The sequence below is a fragment of the Acipenser ruthenus genome, unplaced genomic scaffold, assembly GCF_902713425.1.
Source record: "Acipenser ruthenus unplaced genomic scaffold, fAciRut3.2 maternal haplotype, whole genome shotgun sequence".
Taxonomy (NCBI): Eukaryota; Metazoa; Chordata; class Actinopteri; order Acipenseriformes; family Acipenseridae; genus Acipenser; species Acipenser ruthenus.
The window spans coordinates 2,046-14,274 of NW_026708065.1; the positions used below are offsets into that span (position 1 = coordinate 2,046).

Consider the following 12,229-nt stretch of genomic DNA (forward strand, 5'->3'; position numbering starts at 1 on the left):
CTCCTCGGATACAGAGCTGATGAGTGTCCTGTTAGTTACTGATTCTCCTCGGATACAGAGCTGATGAGTGTCCTGTTAGTTACTGATTCTCCTCGGATACAGAGCTGATGAGTGTCCTGTTAGTTACTGATTCTCCTCGGATACAGAGCTGATGAGTGTCCTGTTAGTTACTGATTCTCCTCGGATACAGAGCTGATGAGTGTCCTGTTAGTTACTGATTCTCCTCGGATACAGAGCTGATGAGTGTCCTGTTAGTTACTGATTCTCCTCGGATACAGAGCTGATGAGTGTCCTGTTAGTTACTGATTCTCCTCGGATACAGAGCTGATGAGTGTCCTGTTAGTTACTGATTCTCCTCGGATACAGAGCTGATGAGTGTCCTGTTAGTTACTGATTCTCCTCGGATACAGAGCTGATGAGTGTCCTGTTAGTTACTGATTCTCCTCGGATACAGAGCTGATGAGTGTCCTGTTAGTTACTGATTCTCCTCGGATACAGAGCTGATGAGTGTCCTGTTAGTTACTGATTCTCCTCGGATACAGAGCTGATGAGTGTCCTGTTAGTTACTGATTCTCCTCGGATACAGAGCTGATGAGTGTCCTGTTAGTTACTGATTCTCCTCGGATACAGAGCTGATGAGTGTCCTGTTAGTTACTGATTCTCCTCGGATACAGAGCTGATGAGTGTCCTGTTAGTTACTGATTCTCCTCGGATACAGAGCTGATGAGTGTCCTGTTAGTTACTGATTCTCCTCGGATACAGAGCTGATGAGTGTCCTGTTAGTTACTGATTCTCCTCGGATACAGAGCTGATGAGTGTCCTGTTAGTTACTGATTCTCCTCGGATACAGAGCTGATGAGTGTCCTGTTAGTTACTGATTCTCCTCGGATACAGAGCTGATGAGTGTCCTGTTAGTTACTGATTCTCCTCGGATACAGAGCTGATGAGTGTCCTGTTAGTTACTGATTCTCCTCGGATACAGAGCTGATGAGTATCCTGTTAGTTACTGATTCTCCTCGGATACAGAGCTGATGAGTGTCCTGTTAGTTACTGATTCTCTTTGAATGTAGAGCTGTTTGCTGACTTTTAATTCTCTCTCTCTCTCTCTCTCTCTCTGAAAAAGAACATTATATCGACCCAGTTTAGTCTCAATATACCTAATGTTTTTATTTTACTGCAATTATGCTTAGAACAATTTGAAGAGAAGTCTTAGACTACTGCCCACCTTAACGTGTGGGTCAAATTATGTTTAAAATAACCTAAGTAATTAAATGACAATATCCACTGATTTCTACTGAAAATTAATGAAATTGTGTATTTCCTTGAATTCCTGCCACGTTAGAGGAGAAGGGCAGGTATTGTCTTAGGACTGGGTTTTTTTTTTTGAAATTGTACCCCTTCTGTCGGGAGGTTTCAGTTGAAGTACCCTTTACAGTTTTCGCTCACTGAATGGCACCAGTTGCAATGAAAGGCAGAATAATTTGATTAACACATTGTTTCCCATTTATTTAATGTATTGTACTGGTGTATCTGGTCCGCAGCTGGAATAAATGGAGGCAGCACAGGATGCAGTTTAAAGCAGTGTAAACTGCTGTTTTTATTGAAGCGCTGGAACAGCAGGCTAATGGACGCTCTGTCATAAAATGGTTTAGCTCTGATAGCCAGCTCCAGGACACACTCTCACACAACTACACAACACGAACCTGAGCTGCACACAGGCAGCTCCTAAATACGGTCATGGTCCAATCGCTCAGATCCTCGGTCCCGCGCAAACAGGTGGCTGGCGGAACTGAACACAAATCACAGTGCAGCCAACACAGACCCTCTCATACAGCTGCACTGTGCACGTGACACCCCAGGCACGTCACACAAACAGCGGAGAAGACAGGACAGCACACACACACACACACACACACATACACACACACAGCAATACACGAACAGCTGCATCTGCGGTTCACTTTGAACTGCTAAACAAAGATGAAAAAATTATACACGGTGTTTTAGAGAATATATAATACTGTTAAAAAACCATTCTTTTCTTTTACTTTCATTTTGATTTGTGTATTTCTGAGTCGTCCTGCGTACCCCCTATGACCCTTAGAAGCGGTACGTGTACCCCCGGTTGAAAACTCCTGCGTCAGAAAATGGATGGCATTAGAAATCATTATGCGAGTTTATAATTTACAAAATAAAACAGAACAGCACAGAAATCTAATAGCCGTGTGTGGCAGAGCGGTTGCAGTGCTGACGTCACGGACCAGGAAGAAGCAATACAAAACAAAGGCAAAGGTAGGTAGGGGAAACGAGACGCGTTTGCGCTCGGGTTTTAATAATAAATCAAACAATAAACAAAACACTTTATACCAAACAAAAGGGCTTGATGGTCAAAAATACCTAAACAAACAAATACCGAGTGGTACAGCGGTAGCAGTTGCTTCGGATGTATGATCGCATTCCAAACCGTCCTCCCATCTCTGACTCAAAGGAAAATCTCCCCCTATTAGCCTGGAGCTGGTTCTTTTAAGCTGTGGCTGGAGCCTTAATTAATTATCAATAAAACAATGACCTTATTGAGGCTCCAGCCACATTCACACAGGTTTTTAAATTAATAAACAAAACGAACAATAAAAACACGGCTTTCCCACCGTCAAATACAAATATAATAATAATAATAATAATAGGAAATATACAAATAATAATACAGGGACGAGGTGTACCCCATCACACAGTGTTATTAATGTGCAAGAATAAACTGGATTGGTGGACTGCATAGATAAAAATAAATGGATCATTTCTGCCATCTACTGGTCGCTTTTATTAACTTTGATTCAATTATAAAATCCAGAATATTTAAATAAAAAGCTACGTTTGTGTATAAACTGATCTTTCTGTCCTTCTTAATATGTTATAGAAATATAATTTTAATGAAGTGTATCTTTGTTGCCTTTTCCAGTTTTATTCTGCTGTTATAAATTAAAACACAAAGGGAGACCTACATTCCAAAGTGATTTTTAGTATTGCTATGTGAAAGAAACGTGTGTAAGGGAACCGAAGCAAATAATATATTAATTATATATTATAGAAGAGAACAAAGAGAGACTAACAGCACGCAGGTGACATCCAGGGAGGGGCTGACGTGAGCTGACTGCAAGAGAGGGGTTTAAATATGCAGTGCAGTCTAGTCTACACAGATTACCTGTCGCTGTCCGTTTGAGCTGCCTATTTACCCTGAAGAGAAGAATTGAACGTTCAGAGCACTAGAGCCGTGCTGCACATCCCACTGACAATACCTGAAGTAAGCTTCTCTATCTTTTTATTCATCTTTTAAATCCACTTGACACTCGCCAAATCGTGTCTTACTGGAACTGAACAGTTAATGTGTTGCTTGGCAGGATTGTAATTGTGTAGAATGCTTTGTTTATTATGAATATATGTTTGAAATGATTTAGTAACAGTAAATATTTGACACAGATGTTGTAAGATCTTAGTTTGTAACACAAGCACGTAATATTTGTGGCATGTAACTTTTGTCTATGAACAGTTAAATTCCTGATGTTCCTCCAGATGTTGTTTTTAGGACTCTGTTAACAGAACAATTCTACCCATTTCAAAGTTAGGTTAATTACATTAAATGCTTTATTAAATGTCACAAGCACCCATGAGAGTTACAAAGTATTTATCCTCATCATTGGTCTTTGTGGTTGTTTGATTGAAAGTATAAAAACAACTAAAGGAAATGCTTTCTTGAGACTGAAGGTGACATAGAGAACAGACAGCAATACTTAATTGCCTATCAAGTACAAAATATGACCAGTACCTCATGGGTATTTATCCTTAAAGACCCAGTAACCCAGTAACCTGAATAGATTCAGTCATGCCCGTCCCGAGGGCATAAACAGGCTGCATGCACAGATCTCAATATCATTTTTCCTTTCATCCGACCTGATCGAGAGAGATAAGTGTTGAATGTACTGTTATCTGCTTATTTGCTTGTGTAATTACACTGTTAATGTGATTATAATTAGATGATGTTTATGTGATTATAGTCATTGCTAGTTACACGTACTGAGCATTCAGCCGTGGTTTTCGTTAGTCCCTCAGGGGCCTTGTGCTCCTTGTGAAGCGGGCGGCTCCGTCGCCCCTTCCCCGGGATCGAGTAACCTTAAGTCGGGTACTTGTGTTCTCTCTCAGGCTGCTAGCTTCGTTGAAAATAAAAATGTTATTTTGTTAGGGAATTTATACATAATTAACAGTAATTGAGTGTTCACTGTTTTGTGTGAGAAAAAAAAGTTTTTCGGTGTGTATTTTTCTATTTCTTTTCACAGAAATTCCAGCGCACCTGTTGGACCGTGACACGCGCTTCAGGTTAAAACTGTTTCCAGTTTTCTCCCACTGTGTCTCGTTGGCACATTAGTTCTGCTTACAGTTTCTCCCTCAGTGTCTCGTTGCACACATTAGTTCTGCTTGCAGTTTCTCCCTCAGTGTCTCGTTGCACACATTAGTTCTGCTTGCAGTTTCTCCCTCAGTGTCTCGTTGCACACATTAGTTCTGCTTGCAGTTTCTCCCTCAGTGTCTCGTTGCACACATTAGTTCTGCTTGCAGTTTCTCCCTCAGTGTCTCGTTGCACACATTAGTTCTGCTTGCAGTTTCTCCCTCAGTGTCTCGTTGCACACATTAGTTCTGCTTGCAGTTTCTCCCTCAGTGTCTCGTTGCACACATTAGTTCTGCTTGCAGTTTTCTCCCACTGTGTCTCGTTGGCACATTAGTTCTGCTTGCAGTTTCTCCCTCAGTGTCTCGTTGCACACATTAGTTCTGCTTGCAGTTTCTCCCTCAGTGTCTCGTTGCACACATTAGTTCTGCTTGCAGTTTCTCCCTCAGTGTCTCGTTGCACACATTAGTTCTGCTTGCAGTTTCTCCCTCAGTGTCTCGTTGCACACATTAGTTCTGCTTGCAGTTTCTCCCTCAGTGTCTCGTTGCACACATTAGTTCTGCTTGCAGTTTCTCCCTCAGTGTCTCGTTGCACACATTAGTTCTGCTTGCAGTTTCTCCCTCAGTGTCTCGTTGCACACATTAGTTCTGCTTGCAGTTTCTCCCTCAGTGTCTCGTTGATTAATTCTGCTTGCAGTTTTCTCCCTCAGTGTCTTGTTGCCGCATTAGTTGTGCTTGCAGTATTATTGTATAGACTATTAGAGCTCTGATAGTAGGTTTCCTCAGTTTTCGGACTGTTGGATTAACCAAGAGCGCTGCAGGTAGGCATCCCTATAAATCGCTCCCGTGGTAACTGTGGGTCCAGACCTGCTCCCGTTCCCACCGGTGTACTGTACATCGAACGAGGATACCATTCTGATTCACTAGCAGTTGCTGGGCTCAGCTCTGCTTCGGGTCCTGCTGTCCGCAGCCCCTCCCGTAGTGTTTCGTTGCCACCCTGGTCTCTGCATGCAGTGCCATTTCGAAGGCTGTCACGGCTCTGACAGCTGGCTTTCCCCAGTCTTACGACTGTGTCGGTTTGCCAGAAGCGCTATAGGTTGGCACCCCTATAGTCTGCTTAATTGTAACTGTAGGTCCAGGCCTACTCCATTCCCACCGGTACAAATCTTTACAATGAACAAGGTTATCACTCTGATTCACTACGCAGTCGCTAGGCTAGCTCTGCGTCGGGTCTGATTGCTTGCAATCTTTCCCGCAGTGTTTCGTGCTGCCTTGGGCTCTGACAGCCGGCTTTCCCCAGTCTTAGGGCTGTGTTGGTTTGACAAAAACTATATAGGTGGGCAGCCTTATATACTGCTTCTGCAGTAACTGTGGGTCACAGACCTGCTCCGTTCCTGACACAGTATATGTACAAAACAGTGAACGAGGTTACTGAACTGGGGTACCCGAATTGTACGAAGTGTACCACTGAACCGGACCGTACCCAAGGTACTGGACCGAGTTTAAAACCACCGAGTGTTGAACCACCACCGAACGGTACTATATAGAGCGTACCACCACCGAGTAGAACACTCACTGAACTGTGCCTTGCAAGGTACTTTACAGTCACTGTGCGGCTGGGAGCCGATCGGGTCATTTTGGTTCATTTTACTGTCTGCTCTGTTCCACCTCGGTTCATCACCACCATTCAGACTCGGTTAAAAAGGGGGTATTGTGATACACAACAGTGACACCATCTCTGGTCCAAGACCAGCGGACGCTTTCAGTTTCGACTTGTGCTGTTTTATATATTTTTTAAATACAGTACTTTGCTACATGTGCTGTCTGACTGCAGCTTCTAGCGGCAAGTGCTACAAAGTACTAATATATATTAGTAGAGAGAGAGATAGGTAGGCGCCGGCTTGAGCAGATTGAAGCAGCAGTTGTCACAGGGTTTACTGCTTGCTGCATGCCAGGGTTTTACCCTTGTGACATTTGCAAGGCCAATCTCTCAGTAGAGGATAAGCATGACAGTTGCTCTTCCTGTTTGGGACCGGAGCATGCAAAGGGCCACTCACAGGCCGCGGATTCTGTGAGTTCTGCACGTCCTTCTCTCGGCATACGCTAGATAAACGGGTGTCTCGCAGCTCCGTGAAGTGGTCCACGGCTTTACCACTTTGACAGGGCTCCCTAGCATCATCCCTTAAGGGGTTGGCTACATCCTCGTCTGAGGGCGCTGTGCCATGGGAGAGCAGGAGAGTTGAACGAGTGGCATGGTCTTCCTCATCATCCTCTGCCTTTCCTCCCCTCCTCATGTTTCTAAAAAGAGGAGAAAAGGTCACCGGTCTCATAGATCAGTGGACTCTGAAAATCTGGACAAGCTCTGGGAAGCTGTTTCCCAGCAAGGCACAGTACTGGCTCAGCTGTTGCTTGAACACACTGCTCCACCAGCCCCCTCTGTTCTCTTGGAGCAACAAGGGGCACCAAGCACAGGCTCGCAACTAGACAATCTGCTTTCCACTGCCGCCTCTGAGGAGATGGGCAATCCAGAGTTACCCTCTTTGGATCACCCAGTGCCAGTGGCTCACCCGTCTCTGTCAGCAGAGCTTCTGTCTCTGACAGTAGTGACATTCCAGAGGCTTATGGGCTTTATGGCAGTAGCTTCCCAGTCCTTTCCTTTGAGTCTTTTCCACATGCGCCTTCTCCAAGCCTGGTTCAAAAACAGGGTTTTTCAGCCCACATTGAACCATGTCCACCTGCTGACAGTGTCTCGGCACTGTCTGGAGGGACTTTCCAAGTGGGCACATCCTGCACGCCTGCGCTTATCAGCTGAATGTCGTGGATCCACAAATCCCTGGGTTTGGAACAAGAGTGTTAAGGGCGGCCTCGAGCTCGACCCTTACAGCAAAAACATATAGGTGAGTTCTCCCTCAAATCTTTTAGCTCCAGCTACTTGTGCTGAGGGTTCCTAATGGTAGCACGCAAGGCGGCCTGGGTCGAGCTTGTGGCATTCCAGTTGTCTGCATTAATTGTCTTGTTACAACTTTGGTATGTCTACCCATTAGGTAATGGTTACATTTCATACTTGATAGGGAATGTTAGGTTATTATCATAACCCTGGTTCCCTGAATAGAAATGTAACCATTAACCTTCAAGGTCACTGCATCTATGATTGCAGCAGTCTTGAAGGAAAAATGATATTGAGATGTGTGCATGCAGTCTATTAATGCCCTCGGGACGGGCATGACTGCATCACAGGCTTTGATGAGCAGTCTTTGTTAGATCTATTCAGGTTACAGTGTCTTTAAGGATAAATTCCCATGAGGTAATGGTTACATTTCTATTTGAGAGAAACAGGGTTATGATAGTAACCTAACGTTTTATGCTTTCAGGACTGCCTTATCTTGGTGAAAGTGAAGGAACAAAGATGGAATCTGTTTACATTAAACAGGAGGAGGTTGTGGAACTGGCACCTATCTGCATTAAACAGGAGATGCCTGAACTGGAGCCTGTCCACATTAAAGAAGAGACTGAACTAGAGCCTGTCCACATTAAAGAAGAAGAGACTGAACTGGAGCCTGTCCACATGAAAGAAGAGACTGAACTGGAGCCTGTCCACATGAAAGAAGAAGAGACTGAACTGGAGCCTGTCCACATGAAAGAAGAAGAGACTGAACTGGAGCCTGTCCACATTAAAGAAGAGACTGAACTGGAGCCTGTCCACATGAAAGAAGAAGAGACTGAACTGGAGCCTGTCCACATTAAAGAAGAGACTGAACTGGAGCCTGTCCACATGAAAGAAGAAGAGACTGAACTGGAACCTGTCCACATGAAAGAAGAAGAGACTGAACTGGAGCCTGTCCACATTAAAGAAGAGACTGAACTGGAGCCTGTCCACATTAAAGAAGAGACTGAACTGGAGCCTGTCCACATGAAAGAAGAAGAGACTAAACTGGAGCCTGTCCACATTAAAGAAGAGACTGAACTGGAGCCTGTCCACATTAAAGAAGAGACTGAACTGGAGCCTGTCCACATGAAAGAAGAAGAGACTGAACTGGAGCCTGTCCACATTAAAGAAGAGACTGAACTGGAGCCTGTCCACATTAAAGAAGAGACTGAACTGGAGCCTGTCCACATTAAAGAAGAGACTGAACTGGAGCCTGTCCACATTAAAGAAGAGACTGAACTGGAGCCTGTCCACATTAAAGAAGAGACTGAACTGGAGCCTGTCCACATGAAAGAAGAAGAGACTGAACTGGAGCCTGTCCACATTAAAGAAGAGACTGAACTGGAGCCTGTCCACATTAAAGAAGAGACTGAACTGGAGCCTGTCCACATTAAACAAGAGGAGACTGAACTGGAGCCTGTCCACATTAAAGAAAAGACTGAACTGGAGTCTTTCTGCATTGAAGAGGAGTCTATTGACTTGCTGTTTAAGGATTCAGAAAACATATCCCTGCCAAAGATATCACATCAATGTACTGAATGTGGGAAGAACTTCAGTCAGTTAAGAAGCCTAAAAAGACACCAGAGAATTCATACTGGAGAGAAGCTGCATCACTGCAGTGACTGTGGGAAGAGCTTCAGTCAGTCAGGACACCTAAAATCACACCAGCGAACTCACACTGGAGAGAAGCCGCATCACTGTTCTGACTGTGGGAAGAGCTTCATTCGGTTAGGAAGCCTAAAACAACACCAGCGAATTCACACTGGAGAGAAGCCATATCGCTGTTCTGAATGTGGAGATTGCTTCAGTATGTCAGGAAGCCTAAAAAGACACCAGCGAATTCACAGTGGAAAGAAGCCGTATCATTGTGTTAAATGTGGGAAGAGTTTCAGTCTGTCAGGAAACCTAAAAAGACACCAGAGAATTCACGCTGGAGAGAGGCCGCATCACTGCTCTGACTGTGGGAAGAGCTTCAGTCAGTTAGGACACCTAAAATCACACCAGCAAACTCACACTGGAGAGAAGCCACATCACTGCTTTGACTGTGGGAAGAGCTTCAGGCGGTAAGGAAGCTTAAAAAACACAGGTGAATTCACACAGGAGAGAAGCTGTATCACTGCCCTGATGGTGGGAAGCGCTTCATTCAGTTAGGAAGCCTAAAACAACACCAGCAAATTCACACTGGAGAGAAGCCGTATCACTGCACTAAATGTGGGAAGAGTTTCAGTCTGTCAGGAAACCTAAAAACACACCAGCAAATTCACAGTGGAAAGAAGCTGTATCACTGTACAAAATGTGGCAATACATTTGCTTTCTGTGGTTAAGTGAAAAGACATAAATACCAGTTTTGAAAATGCAGATGAAGCTGATAGAAATCAATATTCCAGGCAGTGTTACAATGGTCCTTGTTTTCGGTCCTTCCAGTCCAGGTCTTTGCTTCAACCAGATTGTAGATTAATGAATCAACCTTCTTATAAATCATTCAGGACCTAATTGGAAGCGAGGGCCACTGCTTTATACCAATCAAAACTGAGTGTGATGCTCCAGTGATATTTTTTGAAAGGAATCCTGTCTATGTGCCAGCCTAAGGGTGTTTAATCATGTTTTAGCATAAATGTGAGAATGAGTGTGTGCCAAAGCAGCTGTGCTTGCATTTCAATCAGTAGTATAAGTAGGCTATGACTACCTGCAACCTTTATGAATTGTGTATGAACCTGAATATGGTTATTATTATGGGGGGTATCAATTTCATTAATAGGGGTAATGAATACTACATGAATAACATCATGAATAAGGGCCGGCATGACAACATGAATAGGCCACTGCGGTCGCGCAGACATGGTTAAGGTTTGAATGAAAGTCCTGTTTACAGTCGGTTTTACAAGCAGCTCAAAAGGGAGGTAACATCCCACCAATATGCATTTTTATGTGTGGTCGGATTGGCAGGCTCATCAAACCATGTGAATGGGGTAGCATTTGGCTGAATACTTTTTGAGATACAGAGTGGCAAAAAGCAGCATTTTTTTTTAATATACCTGGATCTCAAAAAGTATAGCAAATTAAGGAACCACACTTGGCATACACATAGTCCCAGGGGTGTAGATGTGCAGCGGGGTATTAATATTTTTTGGGGATCCTAGTTTTACAGAAACTGAACCCCAAAGATAACGGTCTGACGTCACTGCTGCCTGACGTTGTTGCTAGGCAGGGACTTGCGACTGTTCCATTGCACTGAATAGGGAGACATGGAATATATAGTTCAGCACACAGGGGTCACATCTGCGTTTCTGTCTGGATTAAAACTGGTAATCAGTGATAATATTTTTGTATTTGTTTGTGCCTTCAACACTGTGGAAACTAATAATAATTTGTTAATTTATGAAATACTATTTTCATTTTCCCCCCTCTCTCTTTTGTTGTTCTGGTACGATCCAGGAGTTCAATGATACCGTTCCATTCCATAAACAAATCTATGCTGCTGTCAGTATGAAAACTGTTAAGAACTTCTCTGTGCTATTAAATAATAAAATGAAAGTGACCCTGTGTGTAGTGTTACTTATTATACAATTGAATTAAACTGGTGGGGGCGCAGCCTCTAGCATGTATCTAGTGCAGCAATTGCAAGCAATGACACTGTTACAGTACAGATTTCTTTCAGAGGTACTGATGTGCACATTTAGCAAAGTTGAACAATGACAAAATGTTAGTTGACAACAAGACATGAATGATAACAAGCTCCTATCTACAGTTTTTAAAAGAATATTCTGAAATGAAAAGGGAAATACAATTGACTCGAGAAGCTGTTTTGGATTATTACAGTAATTACATGGTTATTTGTGCACTGTAATCTAAAGAGAAAAAATATATTTTAAAAAGAAACAAATGGGGGGGGGCTGTGTCTTCATTTTATTTTAGCACCAGGTTAAACAACTGAAGGTATAGTAATTGCCCTGTTTATTGTTCAATAGAAATGTCTTCATAAAAATAGGGTTACAGCTCAGTAGAGGAGGGAAGTCTTTACCCTGGGTTCACACAGTGAATTCGTGAAGGGTCCTTGAATAACACACCATATTGAGCGTGGCCTGATCAGGAATTGACAAATCTTGAGATAAGCAAAACATACAATGCAGCAAGGGAGAGAATCTCATTGACACGGCCATTTGGACACACTCCATATACAGAGGCTTGCTGCTATTGGATTTCATTTGGACACACTCCATATACAGAGGCTTGCTGATTGTCGATTTCATTTTGACACACTCCATATACAGAGGCTTGCTGATAGTCGATTTCATTTTGACACACTCCACATACAGAGGCTTGCTGATAGTCGATTTCATTTTGATACACTCCATATAGAGAGGCTTGCTGCTATTCAATTTCATTTGGACACACTCCATATACAGAGGCTTGCTGATAGTCGATTTCATTTTGACACACTCCACATACAGAGGCTTGCTGATAGTCGATTTCATTTTGATACACTCCATATAGAGAGGCTTGCTGATAGTCGATTTCATTTTGACACACTCCACATACAGAGGCTTGCTGATAGTCGATTTCATTTTGATACACTCCATATAGAGAGGCTTGCTGCTATTTGATTTCATTTTGACACACTCCACATACAGAGGCTTGCTGATAGTCGATTTCATTTTGACACACTCCACATACAGAGGCTTGCTGATAGTCGATTTCATTTTGACACACTCCACGTACAGAGGCTTGCTGATAGTCGATTTCATTTTGACACACTCCACGTACAGAGGCTTGCTGCTATTCGATTTCATTTTGACACACTCCACATACAGAGGCTTGCTGATAGTCGATTTCATTTTGACACACTCCACATACAGAGGCTTGCTGATAGTC

The 12,229-nt window shown here is 43.3% G+C and overlaps 1 protein-coding gene across 1 annotated transcript; it reads left to right on the forward strand.

The window, feature by feature from the left end:
• The first annotated feature begins 1,291 nt into the window (after positions 1 to 1,291).
• LOC131728734 (zinc finger and SCAN domain-containing protein 31-like) lies at positions 1,292 to 10,407 on the forward strand. Its single transcript, XM_059019728.1, has 3 exons — positions 1,292 to 2,292; positions 3,086 to 3,298; positions 7,803 to 10,407. Exon 3 carries the CDS (start codon positions 7,838 to 7,840, stop codon positions 9,422 to 9,424), a length of 1,587 nt encoding a protein of 528 aa, XP_058875711.1. The 5' UTR covers positions 1,292 to 2,292; positions 3,086 to 3,298; positions 7,803 to 7,837; the 3' UTR covers positions 9,425 to 10,407.
• The last annotated feature ends 1,822 nt before the right edge of the window (positions 10,408 to 12,229 follow it).